Consider the following 23038-nt stretch of genomic DNA (forward strand, 5'->3'; position numbering starts at 1 on the left):
CGCGCCGGTGAGGAAGCATCGCGCGCAGACGAACAACATACCTATTCATGCACATTTCGGTATTACACGATTCTGCAGCCGTCATGTCGCACCCGTCTCTGTCTCGACGCCTCCTGCGCGGTACAGTGTTACTGTGATAGGCAGAGATGCAGGCTCAGCCCCTGGATTTCCCCGGATTATTGGTTGGCCAGCTATGCCTATATCAGCTGACTCAAACACCGTTAGTGTATACCCAATTGTACTAGGATGTTTGGTGGCGCTAAGGGGGTATGCTGAATGGGTCTGGTCCTGCGCGTGCCATACCTGGGCCGGCATTGTTGAAGAAAAGGGGGGGTGCTGGAGCGAGCCATGCACCGCCGATTGGCGCAGGTACCTGATTTTCATCTAGCCCCAGCCAGCAACTATGCTACTTCGGGGATTTAATTTGTCGATTTTGCCGTTGTCTTGGAGTCCTAGCCGGCTGCGAACCATGGTAAAAGTCAGCTGCACCCAGGTCTTCGATCTGCTTTCTTTCATCCTTCTCTACCAACCTCACCACAGTCTTTCCCTCATCGTTCCTTGCTCATCTACAAAAGCCTGCCACTCTTTCTATAATCACTTATACCCCATACAAGACTCGTAATCTCCACACGTAATCGTATTCTCAACAACCATCAACATGCGCTTCTTCCAGATCCTCGCTTCCGGCGCTGCCCTTATTGCTTCTGCCCTGGCCCAGAGCACCGTGATCCAGATCAACAGCTACCCGCAAACTGGTGTCATTGCGGGACAGTCGTACACTGTAACGTACTCGCCCGCCGACAACGTTCCTACTACCTTCATCCTCCGCAAGGGCCCAAGCGGTGACCTCGGAACTGTTGGCACTCTGACCAGTAAGTTTTGCTGTAACTCGTTTGGTGCAATTAGTACTAATGTTGTGCAGCCACGGCAACTGGCGGTTCATTCACCTGGAACGTTGCTTCCACCCTTGTCAGCGACAACGACTACGCTCTTGAAATCCGACGCGGATCTGAAGTCAACTACTCTGCCCAGTTCAGCCTGAGCGGTGGCTCCGGTGTTGCCTCCTCTGCTGTGTCGTCTGCCCACTCGTCGGCTGCCTCATCTGCTGCATCGTCGGCCGCCTCTTCCGCTTCCTCTGTCGCTTCATCCAGCCATGCCTCCAGCGCATCGTCTGCTGTCATCACCAGCGCTTCCTCCATGATCACCAGCGCTTCCTCCATATCCGGTGTCATCAGCTCGACATCCACCCGCAACAGCACCGTCTCCACCTCGAGGCCAAGTGGCACCTCCTCGGCTACCCTCCCAGAGAGCACTGGCGCAGCTGCGTCACTCGCTTCCAGTCCTCTGGCGCTCATCTTCGGCGCCGTTGCCGCTATGATCTTCCTCAACTAAGCTTTTCCTTCGCGTAAAGTTGTCTGCGGTTGACTGAGTTGCGTCGAGAGTTGAAAAGTATCGCTTTGTACTTGGTGTGATATCGTAGGAGTTGAGATATCATGACAGATGTTGTTAGGAGTGTAGCTTTGTGTATTGCTTTGTCTAGCGCAGACGAGTTCTGCTCAGAGATAGTTGACTATTTCACGATTCTAATTTATCTTTTGCTATTCACCTTTTTTCCTTCATGTATGTATGATTCCGTGGAGAAATAGCACAATATTCTCGCTATGGGCATATGGCATAGGCATTCTGTGCTTCAGTCTCCCACTGTCTGAACAATTTGAAGTAATACAAGTACGCTGTATCACCTATATCTTGTGTTACCGTTCTGTCACGAGCAATAGACTTAAACAAGCCGGAGTTACTGTATCACCCGCTTCAGTCTCACTGTTATGAGACGCAATTCTCATGACGCCATTGTGCGAGTTCCATTCATGCGCCTCCATAAGCCCGACAACTCTTCAAACCCCATGACCATTACCTCATTAGCTCGTCAACGTTACACGTATATTCCAGCTTGTCGATATGAACCACGAATTTCCACTCACCGTCGAATCTGCGTTCATTGATCCACTCGTGGTTGCAAGGATGCCAGACAGTGGTTGACCCCACAGCGGGCACCTCTGCACTCCATCCATCGTACATGCAAGTAGCCGTTCATCGTTACCATTGTATCCCAACCCTCTCCTTGTCCTGCAGCACAATATTTCTTCATACACCAACAACTGAAACGCATTGCGCAATGCTTGCAAATGTGGTTAAATTGGTAACATGGCGCCGCCGCCGCTCTGCTCACGCGTCAATATCTTCTAGTTCTGGTAGTCGTGCAAAGTTGCATGCAGATTGGGTTGTGCATGGCGCTAGTGCAAACTCTATCTAAGCTATTCTAGATGCCTGGCGGGACTGGCCAGGCTGCAAGTGGTGGGTGGTGATAGGTGGGACGAAGAGCTGAACCATCCAGAGCCTTCGCGACGCATGATCACATTCGATTTGCAGGAAACCCTAATAGTTAGGGCAGAGAGGGCTAGTCTCGAAGTTACTGTACTGATCGTCCATGTCTTCAGCAGCCCAATTCCCCTAGAAGATCTGCATGTTGGGCATGTCTATTTATACGCCATTTCTGCATAGTTTCTCTTCCAAGCACAGCTTACTTTCAGCAGGTGCAGTATCAGCGACACGCCAGTTGTGAGAACGTCATTGATACCTCAGTGTGTGGAGTTATTTTCTCCACGTTCTTCGAGATCTGACCTGACACAACTCGTGTATATATCCTCATCTGTTGATCCATCTTGCTTATAGCTGTCGAAGCTTCGTTTTGCTTCAATCTCCGCCACCGCACTTGCTACATCGATACCAAGATGGGATAGACGCATCGTGATACGAGCTTACATCCGGGCTTCGATTCGAGCCTATTGAACCCCTCCCCCACAACCAGCCACATCCAATAATACATACAGCATATACGAGAAAACTGTCAAAAACGCCTAACTGGGGCTGAAGCTCGTCATGTGATGCACAAGAAAGGAGTGGCGTTGCGTCGCAACAGGGCAGCCAACGATCAGTCGTCGACGCCAAAGCTGCTAAAAGCAACTGTCCGAGAGGGTAGTCACGATTCTGCAAAGTCCTTTTGTGGGCAAGCCGAGCTCTCCTGACGATCTGTACAGCCTACATATTACATGCACGCAGAACCACGTTGTCAACGAACTCTCACCTACAATCTCTTCGACCCTAACAATTAATTCAACTTCAACGACAATCTACTCAAACATGCGTCCCTCGTTCTCCGCCCTCGTTCTCACTTCCCTCGTCAGCCTCGCCCAGGCTCAAAGCTCGACACGGGTGGAAGTCTTCCCCACGACCAATATGGCGACCAATTTACCCACGTCGGCGTTTGGAACGGGCTTCGAGCAATGGTCTGGTTCTGCCATGCCGACGGGTACGGCTGCGAATGGGTCTTCGCATGGATCGTCGTGGGCTAGCCAGAGTGTGAAAGCGAGCAGCACGGGAGCGATGGTGGAGAGTACGGGAGAGGCTGTGGCGATGGGAGTGGGGTACAAGGGGATGGTTGTGGGAGGGGTGCTTGGAGCTGTGGGAGGACTGTTTCTTTGAGGGATGTTCCTTTGAGGTTGTTTCTCAGGAGGTTGCTCCTTGGAAGGATGTGCCTCTGAAGGATGTTGTTTGGGAGGTTATCTCGCAGGAGGCTGTTTTTCTCAAGGGCCATCTCTTTGAGGGGTTGTTTCTTTCAGGAGTGACCTCTTTGAGGGATTCTTTCTTTGAAGTGTAATGTTTTCAAGGGATTGTTTCTTCGAGAGCAGTCATTCTATGGATCAATTTTGAAGGATCGTTACTTTGGTGGACGGTTGTTTCCGAGGACTTGTGTCTTGGAGTAGGATGTGTTCCTGTGTTCCTAAGTGTATTGTTTTCTGAGGTGGAGTTGTTGGTTTGAGAGGAGTTCAAGGATAATTATATGTCAAATTGCACAATGAATAGAAGACATGAAAGTAAGCATGTATTGAAATTCGTGACCAACCGCCGTCTATACTGTACATAAGGTACAAAATACATGAGGCTGATATGCTGCACCACCACCATGGACAGCTGCTTTTCCGTCACCTATAGTGCTTCTCCATCTACTTCGGGAGGCGGTAGTATATGCATGCAAATAAAGGGACGTAGGGTGTTCATTTGCCGTCGGTGATTCCGAGGATGGTGTTCAGGTCGGCGTTTGGGTCTTGGGGGTCTGCTTTGGCTGTGTGCTGGTCAGCAGGTGGTTTCATGGTCAGAGGAATTCCCACGCCATGAGTGAAGTGGGTGTCCTGGCGAAGGGTCAAGGGTCAACGTACCGCCAGATGCGGGCTTTGGCTGTTCCGAGGGATGTGTCTTGGCCCACTCTGCCTTGGCCTGGCTGATCAGCGACTGGTGGTTATCGTATTTCTTGGTCTCGGCCTGCAGCTTCTCGCGGGCTGATATGGACATTTGGTGGTAGGCGCCGTAGAAGACACCGAAGCCGAGAGCGGACCAGCGCAGGACCTGGATTCATCGTGGTCAGCAGGCGTGTGGACTAGTGGTCGGCGCGAGGACATGTGTGCGTACATTGACGCCAACGGAGGTGGACATGGTGAGCGGTTGTGCGAGGGCGTGCGAGGGCGTGCGATAGCGGCTGTGTCGGTCGTGGGGGTCCAATGGCCGGGGTGCGGGTCTACGACGGCGATGCAACGCTCTGCGAGATGCGGGCGAGGGTGACGGCGGCGTCGGGGGCGGACAGGAGGAGCTGGGGGCGGGCGGGCGAGTTGATGCTGTGGTAGTCGCGCAAGATTTCCGTCGGCATGAACCGGTCCCTGGAATGCTTGGCGCGGTCGAGGACATGGCCGTGAACAGCGCGCGGCGGCCGACACGCGCAACCCGGCCCTCCCTTTGTTCCTGACGGCGCCCGGCTGGAGCGAGACAAGACGAGAGACGCCCCGGATGCAGCGAGCACCACCGTCCCACACGCCCCTTCACCACCGCCCCCACCGCCCCAAGCCCTCCACGCGCCCATCCCCGCCATGGAGTCGACCATGCAGCAGCGGCGCGAGGAGATCCTCGCCAAAAAGGCCAAGCTCGCCGAGCTGAAGCGCCAGCGCGAGCTGCGGAAGGCCGACGCAGCCAGCAGGCAGTCGGCGAGCGGCAGCCCGCTGGGAGAGGTACGGCGCCCTGCTCCCACGCCCACGCCCACAGGACCACTGACGGCCCACGCAGGTGCTCTCGCCCACGCCCCGCCGCAGCGAGGACCTCGACCGCCGCGCAGACATCAACAACCTCATCAACAACCTCATCGGAGAGAGCCGTCCGGGGTCGACGCGCCCGGGCTCGCCAGGCGGACGCACCACGCGCCCGACGTCGGTCGTCAGCGCCGGCCAGCTCAGCAGCGACAATGAGGCCTCGCCCACGTACCAGGTGCTCTCGGGCATGGTCGACCACGGCGTGCAAACGCTGTCCATCGGCCCGCTGGCCACCGTCTACGAGTTCGACGGCCACGTCACGGGCGAGGTCAAGAAGGAGCTCGAGGTCATCACCTACAGCAAGGGCGTCCAGGCGAGCATAGACTGGAGCCCGCCGCGCTCACGGGCCGCCGGGGGGAGCGACACAGAGCGCGAAGCCAGTCCGACCCGCTCCCCGACGAGCAAGCGCCTCAGTCGCCGGCAGAAGGAGAAGGACGAGGAGATACGCGCCCAGCTGCGCAAGGAGATCGAGGAGGAGCTCAAGGCCGCCGAGCACGCCTCCCACGACGGCACCGCCCACCCGGCCTCGGACGAGAACTTCCCCTTCAAGACGCTAACGGACGAGGAGCTGACGGCCGTCGAGAACTCGGACGACTTCATCGGCTTCGTCGAGAGGAGCACAAAGGTCCTCGAGAGGGCCCTGGACCAGCAGCTGGGCTACGACATCCTCGCAGACTATGCCCTGGGCGGTGTCGACGTCGACGACGAGGACGAGGGCTACGGCTCCAGCGGAGGCAAGAAGGGCCGGCGCATCAAGGAGATTGCACAGTTCTGGGACGAGCGCTGGAGCAAGAAGAGAATGGTCTCGGATCTGGCCTTCTCGACAAAGGTACCGGCATTGAGACACCCGCCTCCATACACCCGCTAACAGCCCCCTCAGTTCCCCGAACTCGTCCTGGCCTCCTACACTAAGAACCCGTCAGCCCCACACGACCCAGACGGCCTCATCCAGGTCTGGAATCTGCACATGCACGACCGCCCCGAGTACATCTTTCACGCCCAGTCCGACATTCTCACCGCAAAGTTCTCGCCCTTCCACCCCAACCTCATCATCGGCGGCGCATATTCAGGCCAGGTCCTGCTATGGGACACCCGCGCCAAATCCACCCCCGTCCAAAAGACACCACTCACCGGCTCCGGCCACACACATCCCGTCTACTCCATCGACATTGTCGGCACCCAGAACGCAAACAACATCATTTCCTGCTCCACCGACGGCGTGGTCTGCGGCTGGACCGTCGACATGCTCTCCCAGCCCCAAGAATTCCTCGAACTGACCTCACCTCCTCCAGCAAAGACAGACGACATGGCAGTCACCTGCATCGCCTTTCCGCAGTCCGATCCCACCTATTTCCTTGCCGGTACAGAAGAAGGCTCCATCTACCCCTGCCACCGCTACGACCGCGCTGGTGCAAAAGCCGGCGTCGACGGCCGTGTCAAGTACGCTGGGCACGCCGCACCCGTCATGAGTCTAGACTTCCACCCCGCCAAAGGGCAGATCGATCTAGGTGACCTCGTGCTGTCTTCTAGCGTGGACTGGAGCGTCAAGTTGTGGAAAGTGCGTCCCCCGGCTGCAACGGGCACAGCCGGTGCCACACTTCCCGGTACTGCGCAACAGGTCACCCCCGTACTGGACATTGCACGCGAAGACCTCGTCTACGACGTGCGCTGGTCGCCCGTGAAGCCATCCGTGTTTGCCCTCGTCGACGGTGCGGGATCTCTGGAGGTCTGGGACCTGAACCGTGACGTCGAAGTTCCTGTCCAGAGCGTGAAGCCAAGTGACAACAAGCGTGGAGCGTTTTCAGGCCTGCCGACAGGTGGGGGCGTGATGAATCGCAGTCTCAACAAGTTGGCGTGGGAGAGGAACGAGGGGCGCCGCGTCGCCGTGGGGGGCATGGATGGTGTTGTTACCGTATTCGAAGTTGGGCAAGAGCTGGGCGGCGTCGAGACCAGAGCCGAGGAGTGGAGCGGAATCAAGAGACTGGTCAGCAGACTGGAAGGCGTAGGCGAGGGAATGAATGGAAAGTAGGTGTCGACTGTTCTGTCATAAAAAAAGTTATTACAGACACGACATGGTTGGACAAGCTGGCGACGATGCTTTCTTACCTGCATGTCTCGAGCGAAGCATTTCTTTGGAGTCTGGGTTCACGGGCGACATACCCCTCATGCTGAAATGATATGAGCAAGTCTTTTGCTTTAATCAATCATTCCATCTATCTATCAATCAATCAATTAACAAACACTTGCTTTTCACTCCCTATATGCACACGCGTATCCGAGGTCCGAATGAATATATTCTATACATTGCCCGCTTGATCCTCCTCCACAATCGCCACCACCACCATGCACTATGTACGATACAGAAAAAGCCAGTTGTTACATGTGAAAAGTCGAACAAAAAGTGGAGCTATTGATGCAACCCTGCTGTCCCTCCATCCAACATAATCAGTCAAGACAGCAGAAGAGTAGAAATAAGCGCGTGCTAAAAGAGTCCAAAAAAACCTAGGCAAGCCCTTTCCATCATAGTCGTTTCCAACCGCAGATCACCTCCCTATCTCTCTCTCTCTCTCTCTCTCATCAACACATACATGTTCGTGAAAAAAAGCGAACTGATCCAAGACAAGCCAGAGAAGCCAAGCACCCTCACGTTCCGTTCCTTCATCACTCATTTTGAAAACATCCAATTCATACAAGTACACGCACCCTTACAACACTTCTCCAACAATCTTGGCCGCCTCCTTGTATGTCTTGAGCAACTTCTCGCACTTTTCCCTCTCCGCCTTGATCGTGTCATCCTCGTACAAAAGTTCCTCAAACAATGTGTCTTTGTACAGCGAGCTGACCAGTCGGTTCTGCACGCCATCTTTGGAGTGGTTGACAAGAAGGTGCATAATCGCCTTGGGCACTTGATCAGCAACCGTTTCCCGCACAATATTGAAGTACGATGAGATGAGACGGCGGATGAGTTCGGTTTCAAGCGCTTCACGTTCTGTGAGTGCGGGAGCAGACTCGGGGTCCGAAGGCTAACACAGTTAGTCGAGCTGATATACACGATATGACACAAACTTACAAAGCCGCCTTCATATGATTCCCGGACTGGGCTGGTAGGGCCGTCCTCCTCATCGTCATCTGGCATCATAGTCAGGATGTGAGCGGGTTGCCTAGTATCGCCTCTCCGAATACTCTGGGAAAAGCTGGCCTCGACGTTTTGGCTGACATGTCGACTGCCAGGTCGGTTGTCGGATGTAGATGGCGTGGGGCTCGGAGGCACAGCACCATCCTTACCGAAGAAGTAGTTCAAAAAACTATCACGCGCAGGCCCAGTTTGACCCGACGGAGGAGGCGATCGTGTGCGAGTGTTGAGTGCGCCAATCGCACCTTGGGAGCCTTGAGTGCCGTTCATCAAACGACCAATTGCTGGTGACATACTTCGGCTTGCTTGTGATTGGTGTTTCCGCAGTGGAAGGTGCTTGTCCGTCGACATCTCCATTTCCTCACCACCCTCTGCAGCTTCGGCGCCGTTCATGCCGTTGACTTCCTTCAGCCTCCTCTTTTCTCGCCTCTTTTTCTCCGCATCCATGGCAATCTTCTTCTCCCTTTGCTCTTTGTCGTTGATCACAGAAGACATGGCAGCGGCCGCGCCAAGGAAGTTGGGGTGGTTTGTGTTGATGTATGCACGTTGAATGTCAATCAACGAAGCGACATAAGTAGAACATGGTCCAAGTTGTTCTCGCAAGAGGTCAGAGACAACTTCGATGAGCTTTCCTTGAAGTCTGGGGTATCTTGTCAATTCCGTCGATCCACAGGTATGGCAGATCTTGATGAGCTCCTCATAGACGAGCTCCACGCAACGCTGACTTGGTATTTCTAGGAGCTTGATCTGAGGTTTCACAAGCAGGTCGAAAGCCAATTCGGGAACGAACAAACTGGGTCGAGGGCCGGTGGAGTTTCGGATTGCTGTTCGAATATCCAGGACAGAGAGGTTCATTGTTGGATCCACTTGTTCCAAAGAGTTTCCAAAGACGGAGTTGAAAATGTAGTAGATTCTGGCACCACCGCATAGCTCTTTGGTTGAGATTTCAGTAGAAGTACCGTCAATGGACGAGATAAATGACGAGGCGAACCGGGTCATGAGTTGTAGAATGAGTGAGCCCCGGTGTTCTTTTCCAGTGAATGCTACGTCACCGTAGCTTGCCAGTTCTTGCTGCGTTTGTCCCATCAGGGTATTCAGACGAGCCTTGATGTCTGGTAGACGATCACGGATATGTGCCATGAGAGTCTGATTCAGGCTTTTTGCAAGGAACTGCGTGCCGCATCGATTCGCCATGTTCCTGTAGGCTGGGTGGTGCCTGAAGAAGTCACGCTCCGCCGACAGGGCATCCGAGAGCGACTTGCTGCCCTGAATGTCCTGTTGCGAGCGATTGACAATGCCAATAAAGCCGAGCTTCAAGGGGTAGACTCGCCCAGAAAGGATGTCCATGGCGTTTGTACCGTGATCCATGAGGTCGAGCTTGGTGAGGACACCAATTGTCCTCTTGCCCATGGGGTCCACATGTCGGGCCAACTTCAGAGCTTCCGAGTTGACGAGATCAACGTTGGCGGGGGACACAGCCAGGACGACGCTGTTCGGCTTCGCGATGTACTCGGTGATGAGGTTGCGGGTCTGCTTCTCGATGTCTGAAGGTTGGTCGCCGATGGGCACCTGGGGCGGTTAGTTCGTGGGCTCGCCGATGCCGTGTCAAAGTAGCGTACCTTGGTCAAACCCGGCAAATCGACCAGCGTCAAGCTGAGGACGTGCGGGGAGTAGATTTTGAGATTGATGGGCTGTCTGTTGATGCCCTTGTTGTTTCCCGCAATCCTTGCTGTTTCGGCCTCAATCTCGCGTCTGACCTCGGCGAAGTCGTAGAACCTCCGCCCGGGAATGTGCAGGAACTCTCCCCACTCCTGCTGGCCGGCGACGCTCGCGGGCGTGTGGGGCACGTGGACCTCATCGCCCTCTTCGGCATCCTCGCGTTCGGAGGGGAGATTGATGAGCTGGAGGATCAGCGGCCGCCGCGTAACGATGCCGTTGCCTCTAGGCAGGAAGTCTCTGCCGACAATGTTCTCGAGCACCGACGACTTTCCGGCTGATTGCGAGCCTACGACCACCTGCGAGAGAGTCAGCAGCACGCCCGGGCGAATTGGCAGCAGAGCCGGCGGGTGGACGGTGCTCTGCGCTGTCCTGCTCGTGCTCCTGCGCCGGCACGGGGAGGGCAACATACAATCTGGGGCAGGTCCAGCGAGTCATTTCCAATCGTGTTGAAAACAAGGTCCTGCAGCCTGTTGACAATGTTGAGCAGCTCCTCGCCCAGCGCGGCCATGGCGGTGGTGGACGTGCGTGTGCGGTGTCTGGCTGCTGGTGGGTGCGGCTGGTGAGGGAGCAAAACAAACGGTGCTGGCGTCGGGCTGTTGGGGGAAGCTGCACACGGCTCAAGGCGGGGCGGGGTGTGTCGAGGGGAGATGGGATGTGGCCGACACGGATGCACTGCTGGTCGGCCTCGTTGGGATAGAGGCTCGTTGTCGTTGGACTTTTACAGCAAGCTCGTCGTCATGGCGAACAGCGAACCAAGTTCTGCGCCTGCCCTTGTCCGCCATGTGTGGCGTTGGAGTGGCTGGTGCTCACGTGTCCGCCTCGGTGGCAGTCCCCACTCCTCGAATTTGAACAACATGGAACTCCACTTGGTTTTTGTACATGTCATGCCAGCACTGTGTGCTTGAACCAGGTGGAGCCTGTTCACCATGCCGTTGCAACCACGATGCAGCGCGATGCAGCCCTGGTCCGTGACTGGCATCGTTCCCCGGAACACTCTGACCACTCCGTCACACAACGCCCAGCCCAGAATCTGTTGGCGACGTGTCCATCGCACTTGCATCAACGCCTTGTTGAGTGCTGGAGTAATCTTGGCGTGTTTGTATCATCACCGTAGCTTACTCGCCCGCTCGGGTACTGTCGGGTTGGAGGGTAGCTATCTCTACAGTCATCGCCAGCCTTATCTTCGTACCAGAGCACAATACGGTCAAACATGATAGCAGGTAATTACAAAGGCTGCTCTCTATCTTAAGAAGTTCGCCGTTGCGCTAATCTTGCCGGAGTGACTTCATGCGTCTGAGATACGAGGAGTCCCTGCTACCAAGGTACTCTATGAGCCAGTTCCAGCATTCCAACATCCCCACATCCCCACACAAGAGGTAAGATGGGCATGATCTCTCGCCCAAGCCTTGGTCTTGTGATTGAGGCCTCCTTCCCGATACAAGCCTATCAAAATGATAAGCCCGTTATCGAATTCACCGCTAGAGAAATGAGGAAAGTACATCGCAAACGAGGACTACAAAGGAGGTCGCAGCCCTCTAATATCACCTTCCAAACCAGCTTTGTTCGTCTCCTTGCTTCGTCTCACTCCCCCGTCACAACCCCTTCTCACCCTCACCCTATCGCCTGCTTATGGCTTCGGAATCTCTTGTCCTTACTTCATACGAGGAATATCATGACAACAATGACATCACAGTCGGAACCATCAAATGTACGGCCGCGATCCCCTTTGGAGGCGAGGAGCAGTGGATGTACCTACCGGCCACAAAGAAGTTCGACCTGTCCAGAGGCTCTGACAAGAAGATGGTGTTTGAGTGTGACGAACAACTCCGCAACCATTCTGGCTTCATGATTGATCCGGACACCTCAGTGTTGATCATCGTCGACATGCAGAACTACTTCATTAACCCAATGTATCGAGATCACGCCGCTGGGATCGCTGCAATCGAACCAACCCTCAAGGTTATCGAACGATGCAGAAGGGAGGGCATCCAGATAGCCTGGCTCAACTGGGGCATCACCGAACAGGACCTCCGCCTCATGCCCCCTGCTGTTCAACGTGGCTTTTGCAAGGGCCTGGGGTGGCACATTGGTCTTGGTGCTCAGCTCCCAAACAACCAAGGCAGATGCCTTTTCAAACGCTCCTGGAACGCTGAACTCTACGACCCGTTGAAAGCTGTTGTTCAACCCGGCGATCTCTTCTTCGACAAGTCACGCATGAGTGGATTGTGGTCTACCAAAGAGCCACTACATGAGTACCTGGTGGCGTCAAAGAAGCAGACGCTGCTTTTTGCTGGAGTCAATACCGATCAATGCGTCTTTGGAACCGTTTCTGACGCGTACTCTTATGGATGGGACTGTGTTCTTCTGGACGACTGCACTGGTACCATGACGAGCACATACGCTCAAGAGCTCTCCGAGTATCAGATCTCTACCAATATGGGATTTGTGACGAGCAGTGGCTCATTCGTTGAGGCGAAGATCTTGTGAGACCCTGATCAGTTCTCGGAGTTGGCACTTCTTTTGGCGGACTACTGATTTAGCTTGCATTGTTTGCGCGCATCTTTACATTTACATATACCCCTGATAGAAAACGAATAATACTACGTCGGTCCTGAAGACTTTAGCGCTGCTTGTATTGATGTTGTCTTTCCCAGCATGTAGTTTCCTAGATGGGCGTGGATCGGCATGCATGAGGCACCGATGACGACACACTGCAGCACAGCTGTGTACCTCCAGCCTTGGAATTACCTTGACATACCACTTCTCTGAGCTGATGAACAAACGTTAGAACCTATCAAACCTCACTTTTCACGCTCAATTCCAAGTTGTTCACGCTAAAAACTACTTCTCTGCAACCATGCTCATTCCAGTTTCGATTGGCCTTGCCTGCGTCTGGCAGCTCTGTGGAGTCGCAGTCGCGCTTCCAACTGACCAGCAACCGCTGATTTCACATGATCCAAAGAGCGTACAAGCCGTACAAGCAGCGCAAGTACCCAAGATCTTAACACATACTCTGTCTAACCATACAACAGGCTCAAGAAAGCAGAAATCATCCCAACAGGTACAGTACTCTGTCCAACAGCTTCCCTCAGCAACTCATACATTCAGTGATCGATGACTTCCTCCCAAGCCTCACTCTCTCGGTCTCATGGTCAAAGAACGATGCCGAGCTGGGCAACACCGTCAAGCCCAAACGTCTCCAACATCACCCTTCAATCACCCTCCATGACATAACCAGCTCCGAACTATCCACAGCTACAAACATGAGCTATGTAGTCACGCTGACGGACCCCGATGCGCCATCACGCGACGATCCCAAATGGAGTGAAATGTGCCATTGGATAGCCACTAACATCTCTCTCGCCGACCGGAATCTGATCATCCCTGCCAAGAAACAGCATCTAGAAGACGTGATTGAATACAAGCCGCCCGGCCCTCCGCCCAAGACCGGCAAGCATCGCTATGTCTTCTTGGTCTTTGCACCAAAGAACGGAACGACGGAGCCATTGTATTTGACCAAACCGAAGGACCGCCAGCATTGGGGCACGGGATCGGAGAGAGGTGGAGTGAGAGACTGGGCGCAGGTCAATGGCTTGGTGCCTGTCGCGGCGAACTTCATTTATTCAAAGAATAAGAAGCAGTAGGACGGAATGGGTGACAAACGAGTGCTGGTAGTAATTGTTCCAGCGTTCTCGTCGACAATATTGACCTTGGACCTACTTCCCAGTGATATGTATCGTAGTTGAAAAGTCTTTACAGTCTAGTATTACAATCATCCAATCGTGACCGGAGGTTGTTTAATTGGTACGATTAATAGCCATGATCAACGTCGGTTCCTAAATGCTCTTATTGCGTGAGCTTTCTGTGGAAACGTTGATCGTCTGACAGACCGGGAAGAGTGCACATCAAGTCACGGCAAAGGAGCTTTTCGACAGGACGATCAAGTCAGGTTTTGAAATTTGATGGGAAACTATGAGCAAAGCAGAAATGCAGACAATGAGAAAACAAAGATACAGATCAGGATACCATGATGATATTCCAACACCACTCTTTCTGTCACAGTAGTAATTTTCCGCCAGTGAATTCTCCTGCACCAATTTTCAATCTGAAATGAAGAGGCTGATGGAGGGTATGGTTGTGAGGGCAAGGTCTAGCCTTGAATAGTACGTGATTATAGTTGAGAGAGAGAGAGAAGTAGGACAGATATATGGTGTTGTTATGCCTAACTGTGAGTAGCATTTCTTGGGCACGAACACTCACGATGTATTGAGTAGACGGATGTACCATAGTTTCATGGAAAACCCTGACTTCGTTTCACAGTAATCTATCAACAATCACATATTGTTAATGGGTGTACTGTTGACGGGAGACTCATAACATGGAAGCATAAAACGTGTATTGTGCAACTTTTGTACCTATACCAGACGAGGATTTTTACTCACGCCCGCTCTTTATGCTCACAACGATACCGAAGCTCCGCTAATGATCACATTTTTCTACTCGTCCAGCTGCACGTAGTTGGCAGGGAAGAGACCCGATTGACCGTTGAAATTTCCGAGCCACCAGTCCTCATCAGGGAATTCCTAGACTGCTGTTAGTGTGTGCTCAGAATTGATTTAGCGACTGTACTTACGACTCCCGTGATGGTAGCACCCTCAGGAAAGCTCAGTTCGTTGTCTTCAGCAGCATCGTATTCGTAGATGGCAGTGGCGGTAGGGCCAGCGCCGCGCGATGGCATCGGCGGGGCCGCGACGGGTTCGGGCTCTGCAGCAGAGGGATGCGTTGGTGGCGGGGGAGCGGCAGCAGCACCCTCGTCATCGTTGCCCTCAACCAGCTCAACATAGTTGGCCGGGAAAAGACCACGATCGCCTTGGGAGTTCGTGCCCATCCACCAATCCTCATCAACCATATCAATGTCGGTGACATAGTCACCCTCACGCAGTTCGACTTCGTTATCCTCAGCCTTCTCATAGTCGTACTGGATGACTGCACGCTTGCCAGAGCCAGTTTCCTCTTGTCCGGATCCAGCAGCGGCACCAACGGCTGCTCCGGTAACTGCGGCAGCGCCAAAAGTGGCAGCTGCTACAGCGGCACCAGCACTGCGAGCTGGGTCCTTTGCCTCGACTTGTGGCTCAGGTGAGACATCACGCGCATGCTGAGCTGCCTGGTCCAAGGAACGATTAGGCATGGGCGGCGCTCTGTCCTCAGCAGGAGAGAGCTCTTCGGGTGCCTTACCGCGGGAAACGGGCATAGCAATGCGGACGGGAGACTCAGAAGGCTCAGGAGATGGGCTGCGTTGTTGACGCGGTGGCGAGGGAATTCGCTGGTGCTGCACTGCTGGCACGTTATCCTCGTCATCTGAGTCTGGCTGTTTGGGCCGACTGGGTAGGCCGGGCATCGGGACGCCACCTCGTACGCCTGCGTTTGGCTTGCTGGAGTTATCGAGGGGTGGTGGGCTCGGGGCTTGGGGTTCGGGCACCGGACGGGAAGCGGGAGCTCCCATGGGTGCAGCACCTGTGAATCGATCCTTCAGTGCACCAATGCCACCAGCCGCTGGCGAGGCTGGCTCCTCCTGGGCAGGCTCTTCACCCGTTCGTGGCTCGCTGTTGTTGCTAGCCACAGACTGGCCGGTTCGGGTGGTTTTGACAGGTGCCCAGGATTTTCCTGCGTAGCCGCTCTGCCAGCCACCCGCTCCGCTCTTCTGGGCTTGCATGGGAGACGTAGGCCCTGAACCATCAGCGGGCGACTTGACAGCGCCGCCTTGAGCCGCCTTCTTCTCAGCCCAAATTTGAGCAGGCGTCTTGCCTCCCTCATCCGCAAACGTCTTGCTCGCAGCGCCAATGATTGGGGCAGGAGCGAGTGGCTTGGCCCCAAATCCTCCAGGAGTCGGAGCCTTGGTTCCGGTGAAGGCGCTGCTACCAGCGAATTTGTTGGCAACCTTGGGCTTCGGCATGCTGGTGAGCCGTTCGGGCTGCTGACTGAAGGCCGATGATCTCTCTGCCAGCGACTTGGGCTGCTCCTCTTCGTCGTTGTTGGACGTGCCCGTTGCCGCTGGCGACAGGCCGGAAGACGGAGGTGCGCCTTGGGCCTTGGCCCGGATGGCTGCAATATCGACCTTTCCAACAGGCTCGTATGCGCCCTTGATCACAGAAGGCCGGTCGTCGTTGCCAGCGCTCCGGGCTTGAGCTCGGATAGCAGCAATGTCCACCTTTCCAACTGGCTGGTAGGCACCCCTGACGACTTCGGGGCGATCGCTCTGCGATTGAGAGGGCTGGGAGCGAGTCGACTCGTCTTTGTTTGCGGTGAGCTCGGCCATGTTGACCTTGGTGGGCTTGTATGAAGAGGATACGTTCTCCAACTGCGACCTGTTGACTTGCGGGGCGTCAGCACCCCAGCCGTCGGCGTCCTCGTTGCCCCGGGGCGCCGGTGCCCTCGAGCTGCCGAGTGGGTTGAAGCCGGAGCCTCCGCCTCCCACTCGTGTCGGGGTGAAGACGGGCTTCTTCGCTGCCACGGGAGGGGGGCGTGACGCGGGGACGTCAGCCCCGCCCGAGTACTTTGCGCCCGAGGCATCGCCGACCTTTTGTACGATCCTTTCGGGAGTGAGGTCTGCGTCGGAGCGGGCGGTGACCTGGACGTGGTAGCCGTGGAGGAGCTTGGACACGACGCCCAGGTGGCTGCCAAAGTAGCCCTTGGTCCGCTCAGGCACGCCCTCGCCGCACTGCATCAATGGTTAGCGGTGCACATGCCATGGCCCGGTGAAGTGGCTTACCCATGCAATCAGGACGTTCTTGGGCAGCGAAGAGTTCGGGTCCTTGACCTTGACAAACGCAAATTGGATGCGGCCGTCGGAGAATTCGTCTACGAGGTCGGCGAGTTCGCCCTCTGGTGCAGTCAGCCTACCGAGCTCGTATACCGCACGTGATGGTGTCTCTGCAGCTCCACATACCTCCCGTGCTCTGCACCTTCAGGACGCTCTCCTTCCCACCGTCTTGCTGGAAGGCACTGACTAGTGGGGCAGCGACTGAAAACACGGCCCACTGGCCATATGTGGGAGAGCTCGCCTGGGGGCCAGAGGGCGGCGGCGTGTTGATGACGTTCTGGTAGCTACGAGTGATGTTGGACCCGTTGCTGGACGTGTTGAGGGTGGCCATGGTGGGCGGTGTGTCTGAGGGCGGACGAGCTGCTGTCGAGGTGGTTCAGGGTCTATAGAGGGTCATGAGCAGGCTCCCTCGAATGCAGTGCGCGAGATGTCTGACCAGCTAAGAGTACACGTCTCTCCACAGGTAGCAATGTGTGTCTACACTGTCGACCTCGCACAGTGGGGAGGGCAGCGTCGACGCAGCCTCTCTCCCGCCATGCACGCTGTGCCAAGTCACCAAACAGTGGAGCGCGTTAGCCGTCGGCCAGTCGGGCAGCAACTTAGGCGACGGGCACGACAGCGCTGGGCGACACAACAGTCCATCCACGGTCCTCGGACTCTCCTCTCCCCAGATAGCCTCCACCCACCACGCCCCCGCGACAAACACCGTGTTCGCGTCGCCTCCAGCCTGCGCGCGCTCCTTCCCCTCCAGCTACACCACCCCCAGCCTGCCCAGCCCGTGCACCTTCGATCCATGTCTGCAGCCCGTCGCGCATCGCCGGTGAAGCTCCAGTGAGCTTTGCCTGGACCCTTGACCGCCATGGCCTCGCGCGAGTCCAGCGTGGCCTCGTCGGCCGACTTCTACGAGTCCGAGGCGACGCGCGAGACGCCGGCAGACGCCATGCTGCATGGCGCGTTGGCTGGGAAGCGCAAGGCAGAAGACGCAGCTCCTGCCCAGGACAAGAAGCGCAAGCTCGATGCGCGCCCTGACGTCCTCTCCAGCGAGTTGCGGCCGTGTGCCAGGCTGCCACCCGCAGTGTGGCAGCACATCTTTTCCTTTTGTTCGCTTGCAGACCTTGGTCGATTGCTTCAAGTCAATCGATCCTTTCATTCCTATCTCACAGACGTGCGCAACGTCTCTACTTTCAAATCAGACTCTGGTCGTCTTCGTCTTTCAAAGTCCGAGTCGTTGTGGGCCTCTGCCCGCAACGCCCTGTCTACCAAGCCCCCCAAGCCCCTCCCAGGGCTCTCTGAGCTGCAAATGTGGCAGCTTGCCTGGGCAAGGAAATGCCAGTTCTGTAACAAGTCCAGTTCCTTTACCCCGGGCGAGAGAATCTGGCAAAAGGGCCCAGGCGAAGCAGGCGTCCGCATCATCTGGCCATTCGGTATCAGAGCGTGCGGGCTTTGCCTGACGCAGCAGTGCCAGACGGTGAGTCGCTCGTCTCCACATCATGATGGGCAACTGACTCTTCAGGACATGAGTCTTCTCTTTTCGTCCGCTTCTGCGCTGCGACCCGCGCTCCCATTCGCCCTCATCACCAAAGACCACAACTACATCGCTGCCTACACTCTGCAGACGGCAACAACGCCCGCCGACATAGAGATTGGCAAATACTACTACAAAAAACACGTGCAGGACATCACCCAAGAACTAGACGATGCCTCGAGCCTTGGTCCTGCCGCCGCTGAGGAGTGGTCCAAAGGCCTCGACGCGCGAGGCAGAGAGCGAATGAGGGTCGCTGAAAACTGGGAACGCTGGGAAGTCAAGTACCAGTGGTGGGAGCAACACCAGCAGACAAAGACAGCTGTGTCGCACAATGAGCTGCCCAAATCCCCAGTGCGTCGAAGGCCATCTCCTATCATCCATGCACCGGTACCAGCCAGTAAGTATACATTCGCCTTCCATCTATTGCCTATCGAAATGGTCGTGCTGGACGTTTGCATACCATCTCCCTGCTCAACCTAACAGCTGCAGCCCCAACCTCTCAATTTGTACAGGCAAGGCCTCCAACTGGTCCACCACAGGTCTTCACTCCCCATCCTGTTCCCACAGGCAGCGTACAACCCTCGCAGCGAAACATCCATGACGCAAACGAGGCCAAAGCGAACCGCAGGCTCGACATTGAACGACGTTGCCTGCAAATGGACCCACCTATCCCTCCAAACATCTTGCGCCACATGGACTCGTTCAAAGCGGCCCTCCAGATCTCACAGCCAATGAACGATGACGCATGGAGTGTGCTTCAACCCCGCCTTCTTGCCCAACTTCCTGCTGCCCAACAAGTTGAAGTCGAACACGTGTCTCGTCCTGCGTTGGTGCACACCAGAACAGCAGACCGGCGCCACCATGATGTCAACACCAAAGAAGCAAAGGAAGTCATGGACCGAGAATGGGACGAGTCGCAACGGCTAGTGCGCGACAAACTCGACGCCATCGCTGACGAATTCATAAGCCGACATTGGGATCATGGCAAAGCTGTCACCTATGAAAACAGCCCCAAATTTGCTGCCGACCTTCTAGTCTATGTACGACGCACGTTCAACACCGGAGCTGCCATAGAAGATACGGCTGCCCAGAAGGCGGAACAAGGGTCGACTGACGGCGCTGATGGTAGATCGCTACTGGTTTTGGACAATATGAAGTGGGTATACGACAACAAGATCAGACCCTTGACAGAACAGCGCAAGGAGCTTTTCATCTGCTCCCGATTTAACGAGTGTGCAAGCAGTACCAAGTTCTATGGTTTCGAGGGTGTTATTCAGCATTTTGGAGCCAAACACACTAATGCCTTTAGCGTTGGTAACGTTGTAGTCGCCTGGCGAGAGGCAGAATGGCCTGAGACAACACCGTTCCACCCGGATCCAATATCGGTCAAACATAGTTATCATGCTTCTTCCAACTCGGCTGGTAATGGTGGTTACTACGGTGGGTACTCGCGAGCAGGAACTTCCACGCCCCATATGCAGACTCATCTACCCCAAGCAAGCCCGGGACCTCACCACTATGGAGGCCACTATGCCGGACCTTTCGCGCCACCACAAGCACCTCCTATGGCGATGCCAGGGCATGATTATCTCCATTCATACCATGGTTCCGTGGACAGCTACTCACATCCGGGCATGGGTCCCCCAGTGTTTGGACCTCCGTTAGGTAACCACTCATACATGCCATCTCCCGCCTCCCTCAATCTCGCCATTGCGCCACCCCCGGTCATGCCTCCACTAGGTCAGGGTACTTCAGGACCACTTCCAGACGACAATGATGATGCTGGCCACCGGACCGGCTTGTTCGACAAGGAAGTAAGTACTGTCATAGAACTGGCCCAAAACATCTGGAAGCAAACCTCCGGAATTAAGGATATGCCAACCAGCCTGCGGATTTATGTTTTGTTGCATCGCGTCGTTTCAAAATTTCATGTCGAATTCAATCATGGGCCGAACGTGAACCATTTCATTGATGCTCTTTCTAATCATCAGATTCCAAAGGCTTTGAAAAATGCTTCAGGGTTGTTCTGTAAGACCTGTCAAGTCGAGTCTTCTCATCAGCCCATCGGTGCTCACTACCAAAAGCCAGAAGGTGGCAAAATGTATACTGTTTTGAATCTTTTTCTCCATTTCAGAACGCTGCATCTATCAAGTCAACGACCTGGCTCTAGCCACGGGCAGCCGGCCGCATATTTGGACTGGAAAGAGGATATGATTGAGCTGCCTGATGACCGCTTTATCTCCGGTCTTATCCATTTTCCTGGCATGGATGATGAGAAGCTTCTCATGATAGCAACTGTTTTCCCCAGGTTGTTTTCTATGCCTCTGCCCAAGATCGGTGTGATCGGCAACCATGGAGTGGTTTCACCCGCCTCATCAGGGCCCAAGGACGCAAAGTACACTTCTAGAATCACAGGAATGTCGGGAGGGAAGTCCGGTCCTTCATCTCCAGCATCACCTCATGCGGAATCTCCACGACCGACTCTACAAGCTCGCTCGAAGCGAACGTCGAGCCTCGAAGAAAGAACACACCCTCATCAGGACAGTCCACCTGCTGAACGTAGACAGCGTCATATGACTGATTCGCGATATTACGTAGGTAGTTTCCAGAATTCGGATGAGCGTTTCATCAGGGCTAATGAATCTGCACGTCAGATGTCTAGGGAGCGTGCGGATGATGATTACCCTCGCCAGCGAGAGTATATGGATTATGCCCCAAGCCCAAGGATGCTTCATTCTGGTCCCGTTTACGAAGAATTCTCAGGTCGTCGCACTAGCTTCCGCGAGCACAATCGATATTACGACCCACCTTCTGAAGAGATTATCTATACGCATTCGCGTGACAGAAGCAATACGCAGGGTCTGAATGCATATCCGCGTCAGGTTCGATACTATGATGAAGAAGATCGGCCAGCTGAGTATCGTTATGGCCGGGACCACCAATCCCAAGAGGCAAGCCCGCGACGCGGGCAGTCTGCCGCTGATCGCTTTCTTGAAGAATTCGTCCCCGGTCAGGACTCGGCGGATGATACTAAGCAGGTTCCTCGCCCGCTACCGCTTAATTCTGAACCTGATCCTTCTCTGAGAATCGAAGATGGCTCACGATACACGCCCCTGCCGACAAGCGTTCCCTCTGCAGAAGAAACTGGTATCCAGCACCAGACGCTTGGAGCGATACATCCTGTTGCACCATCTACCATATCTAATAGTTCAAGGCATGAGGACTATCATCTTCAGGGTCGCCATGTGCCCATGCCAGGCCCATCAGCGTCTTCCCGGAGGTCTGGACCACAACGGCGGCGAGATCGTCCTCATGACCAGCGTATGCCTTCACGTTATCATAGATACAGTAGCGTTGCTCGTGACGACCCCTACGGACGGGGCCCAAGTATTAGTCGTTCGCAAAGCAAACGTTATGAAGAGCAGCGTCGCCGGATTGACCAGCAGGAGACGCCACAGCCAAACGCAGAATCAACCTATTCTCGAGATCAAAGCGTTGAGCAGCCGTTGCCAGAGGAGAGTTTCTATCATCCCACACGTCATCAGTCCCGTGATTACGTCTCCGTTCAGGATCGCCTCCACCCATATTCACCACCTCGCTATCGCTATGATGACCCTCGTGCACCACCCGTCTATGTCAACGAATACGGGGAACCGTTGCAAGAGTACGAGATCATCCGCGTACGTAGCGATCGCCGTCAGTCCCATGTGCCGTACATGTCTCATCAGCCTTCTACACGTTATGAGTCCGAACGCTACCAGTATGTTCCTGTTGCTCATGACCGTCCACCGGCACAAAGGTACAACAGCCGCGCTGGCCCTGAGGATTACATTTACTACGAAGACAGGGAGCGACTGCTCCCTCGACGCTCTGTGGCCGAACCCGAGGATGACTATGAGCCCTCGCCTCCGGAGATCAAAGTGGAGAGTACACCTGCCTCTCTTCTGGACGGACCCTAAGTTTACGATTTACGCAAAAAGTCATAAGTACATGGCCATGTTCTGTTCCTTCCGTATCATTGTACCTTGACATGCTCAGTTGGTGTTGATCATTTCCTAGGTGCTATCTGTATGATGTGGAAAATAATGCTGTATTCCTAGACTGCTGGTCCTGTCGTATGAAGATTGATGATTTCTTTTCGAGAAATTGAGTGGTCAAATATTGTAGTTTCTCATTGCGAGTCAAATCTGTTGTAGCGACCGCCGTTTGAAGTATTACTACAAAGCGAATCTTCAACTTTCCCACATGCAGTTATACTTCACAATGACTAATGATTAATACAAATTGTACCAATAGTCGCTTTCCATCTACTGAAGCTTTATTAGGTCCCTAGTGGCAGCTTCTAAGCCGATCAAGAGGTTGTGTAACTTCCGAACAATAGTATGGTGTATCCTGTTTTCACAAGATAGTCTGTCAATTAAAGAGTTGGCATTGTGAACGTCCAAACTCGTACAAACCAATCTTTTCAAAGTGAATCTGCGCATTGTTTGTGTACATCGCAACACTATGCAGCAAACTCGTGTGCTGTAAATTTCATTATTTGAGTTACCCACATATCAAGACGATCGTTCTGAAGCACTCATATCTCGAGTATTGCGGGAAGCGAAAATGAACACGCTTTCATTCCAGAGACGCGATGGAGTCCA

At 54.6% G+C, this 23038-nt stretch overlaps 9 protein-coding genes across 9 annotated transcripts; 6 read left to right on the top strand and 3 right to left on the bottom strand.

Annotated features, from left to right (window-relative positions):
- Positions 1 to 244: 244 nt before the first annotated feature.
- On the top strand, positions 245 to 1795 carry P153DRAFT_393942 (uncharacterized protein). The gene is made up of 2 exons (XM_033671280.1): positions 245 to 872; positions 923 to 1795. Exons 1-2 carry the CDS (start codon positions 659 to 661, stop codon positions 1390 to 1392), a joined length of 684 nt encoding a protein of 227 aa, XP_033527392.1. The 5' UTR covers positions 245 to 658; the 3' UTR covers positions 1393 to 1795.
- A 1406-nt stretch (positions 1796 to 3201) lies between these two features.
- Positions 3202 to 3543, top strand: P153DRAFT_354442 (uncharacterized protein; the record flags this gene model as incomplete). Its single annotated transcript, XM_033666507.1, has 1 exon — positions 3202 to 3543. The coding sequence occupies one exon, from the start codon at positions 3202 to 3204 to the stop codon at positions 3541 to 3543; it is 342 nt and encodes a 113-aa protein (XP_033527393.1).
- Positions 3544 to 3951: 408 nt separating this feature from the next.
- P153DRAFT_309920 (uncharacterized protein) lies at positions 3952 to 4689 on the bottom strand. The gene is made up of 3 exons (XM_033664755.1): positions 4528 to 4689; positions 4278 to 4464; positions 3952 to 4183 (listed from the first exon to the last, which is right to left on the bottom strand). Exons 1-3 carry the CDS (start codon positions 4549 to 4551, stop codon positions 4116 to 4118), a joined length of 279 nt encoding a protein of 92 aa, XP_033527394.1. The 5' UTR covers positions 4552 to 4689; the 3' UTR covers positions 3952 to 4115.
- A 150-nt stretch (positions 4690 to 4839) lies between these two features.
- On the top strand, positions 4840 to 7695 carry P153DRAFT_333853 (WD40 repeat-like protein). Its single transcript, XM_033665580.1, has 3 exons — positions 4840 to 5117; positions 5173 to 6024; positions 6076 to 7695. The coding sequence occupies exons 1-3, from the start codon at positions 4980 to 4982 to the stop codon at positions 7222 to 7224; spliced, it is 2139 nt and encodes a 712-aa protein (XP_033527395.1). The 5' UTR covers positions 4840 to 4979; the 3' UTR covers positions 7225 to 7695.
- Positions 7672 to 10692, bottom strand: P153DRAFT_364243 (dynamin-1). Its single transcript, XM_033667555.1, has 4 exons — positions 10457 to 10692; positions 9948 to 10343; positions 8266 to 9897; positions 7672 to 8218 (listed from the first exon to the last, which is right to left on the bottom strand). Exons 1-4 carry the CDS (start codon positions 10553 to 10555, stop codon positions 7901 to 7903), a joined length of 2445 nt encoding a protein of 814 aa, XP_033527396.1. The 5' UTR covers positions 10556 to 10692; the 3' UTR covers positions 7672 to 7900.
- A 234-nt stretch (positions 10693 to 10926) lies between these two features.
- P153DRAFT_178189 (uncharacterized protein) lies at positions 10927 to 11469 on the top strand. The gene has a single exon (XM_033662346.1). It carries the CDS (start codon positions 10974 to 10976, stop codon positions 11259 to 11261), a length of 288 nt encoding a protein of 95 aa, XP_033527397.1. The 5' UTR covers positions 10927 to 10973; the 3' UTR covers positions 11262 to 11469.
- Positions 11470 to 11676: 207 nt separating this feature from the next.
- On the top strand, positions 11677 to 13691 carry P153DRAFT_354446 (PEBP-like protein; the record flags this gene model as incomplete). The annotated part of the gene is made up of 3 exons (XM_033666508.1): positions 11677 to 12530; positions 13080 to 13108; positions 13156 to 13691. The coding sequence occupies 3 exons, from the start codon at positions 11677 to 11679 to the stop codon at positions 13689 to 13691; spliced, it is 1419 nt and encodes a 472-aa protein (XP_033527398.1).
- A 799-nt stretch (positions 13692 to 14490) lies between these two features.
- Positions 14491 to 17386, bottom strand: P153DRAFT_420875 (uncharacterized protein). Its single transcript, XM_033672270.1, has 5 exons — positions 17304 to 17386; positions 16994 to 17250; positions 16817 to 16929; positions 14681 to 16765; positions 14491 to 14630 (listed from the first exon to the last, which is right to left on the bottom strand). Exons 2-5 carry the CDS (start codon positions 17196 to 17198, stop codon positions 14544 to 14546), a joined length of 2490 nt encoding a protein of 829 aa, XP_033527399.1. The 5' UTR covers positions 17199 to 17250; positions 17304 to 17386; the 3' UTR covers positions 14491 to 14543.
- A 166-nt stretch (positions 17387 to 17552) lies between these two features.
- On the top strand, positions 17553 to 22753 carry P153DRAFT_333863 (uncharacterized protein). The gene is made up of 4 exons (XM_033665581.1): positions 17553 to 18335; positions 18381 to 18789; positions 18882 to 20986; positions 21047 to 22753. The coding sequence occupies exons 1-4, from the start codon at positions 17727 to 17729 to the stop codon at positions 22349 to 22351; spliced, it is 4428 nt and encodes a 1475-aa protein (XP_033527400.1). The 5' UTR covers positions 17553 to 17726; the 3' UTR covers positions 22352 to 22753.
- The last annotated feature ends 285 nt before the right edge of the window (positions 22754 to 23038 follow it).

Source organism: Dothidotthia symphoricarpi (assembly GCF_010015815.1).
Source record: "Dothidotthia symphoricarpi CBS 119687 unplaced genomic scaffold P153scaffold_4, whole genome shotgun sequence".
NCBI classification, from domain to species: Eukaryota; Fungi; Ascomycota; class Dothideomycetes; order Pleosporales; family Dothidotthiaceae; genus Dothidotthia; species Dothidotthia symphoricarpi.

Coding starts and splice junctions, on each gene's coding strand:
- P153DRAFT_309920 (XM_033664755.1), bottom strand. CDS start 4,551: ATGTCCACCTCCGTTGGCGTCAAT. Junction 4,465..4,527: donor CCACCTCCGTTGGCGTCAAT/GTACGCACACAT, acceptor CGATGAATCCAG/GTCCTGCGCTGGTCCGCTCT. Junction 4,184..4,277: donor GCCAAAGCCCGCATCTGGCG/GTACGTTGACCC, acceptor ACCAGCACACAG/CCAAAGCAGACCCCCAAGAC.
- P153DRAFT_333863 (XM_033665581.1), top strand. CDS start 17,727: ATGGCCTCGCGCGAGTCCAGCGTGGCCTCGTCGGCCGACTTCTACGAG. Junction 18,336..18,380: donor TGACGCAGCAGTGCCAGACG/GTGAGTCGCTCG, acceptor CTGACTCTTCAG/GACATGAGTCTTCTCTTTTC. Junction 20,987..21,046: donor TGACTGATTCGCGATATTAC/GTAGGTAGTTTC, acceptor TCTGCACGTCAG/ATGTCTAGGGAGCGTGCGGA.
- P153DRAFT_333853 (XM_033665580.1), top strand. CDS start 4,980: ATGGAGTCGACCATGCAGCAGCGGCGCGAGGAGATCCTCGCCAAAAAG. Junction 5,118..5,172: donor GCGGCAGCCCGCTGGGAGAG/GTACGGCGCCCT, acceptor CGGCCCACGCAG/GTGCTCTCGCCCACGCCCCG. Junction 6,025..6,075: donor ATCTGGCCTTCTCGACAAAG/GTACCGGCATTG, acceptor CAGCCCCCTCAG/TTCCCCGAACTCGTCCTGGC.
- P153DRAFT_393942 (XM_033671280.1), top strand. CDS start 659: ATGCGCTTCTTCCAGATCCTCGCTTCCGGCGCTGCCCTTATTGCTTCT. Junction 873..922: donor AACTGTTGGCACTCTGACCA/GTAAGTTTTGCT, acceptor AATGTTGTGCAG/CCACGGCAACTGGCGGTTCA.
- P153DRAFT_364243 (XM_033667555.1), bottom strand. CDS start 10,555: ATGGCCGCGCTGGGCGAGGAGCTGCTCAACATTGTCAACAGGCTGCAG. Junction 9,898..9,947: donor ATTTGCCGGGTTTGACCAAG/GTACGCTACTTT, acceptor TAACCGCCCCAG/GTGCCCATCGGCGACCAACC. Junction 8,219..8,265: donor AATCATATGAAGGCGGCTTT/GTAAGTTTGTGT, acceptor TAACTGTGTTAG/CCTTCGGACCCCGAGTCTGC.
- P153DRAFT_178189 (XM_033662346.1), top strand. CDS start 10,974: ATGCCGTTGCAACCACGATGCAGCGCGATGCAGCCCTGGTCCGTGACT.
- P153DRAFT_420875 (XM_033672270.1), bottom strand. CDS start 17,198: ATGGCCACCCTCAACACGTCCAGCAACGGGTCCAACATCACTCGTAGC. Junction 16,766..16,816: donor AGAACGTCCTGATTGCATGG/GTAAGCCACTTC, acceptor CCATTGATGCAG/TGCGGCGAGGGCGTGCCTGA. Junction 14,631..14,680: donor GTGCTACCATCACGGGAGTC/GTAAGTACAGTC, acceptor ACAGCAGTCTAG/GAATTCCCTGATGAGGACTG.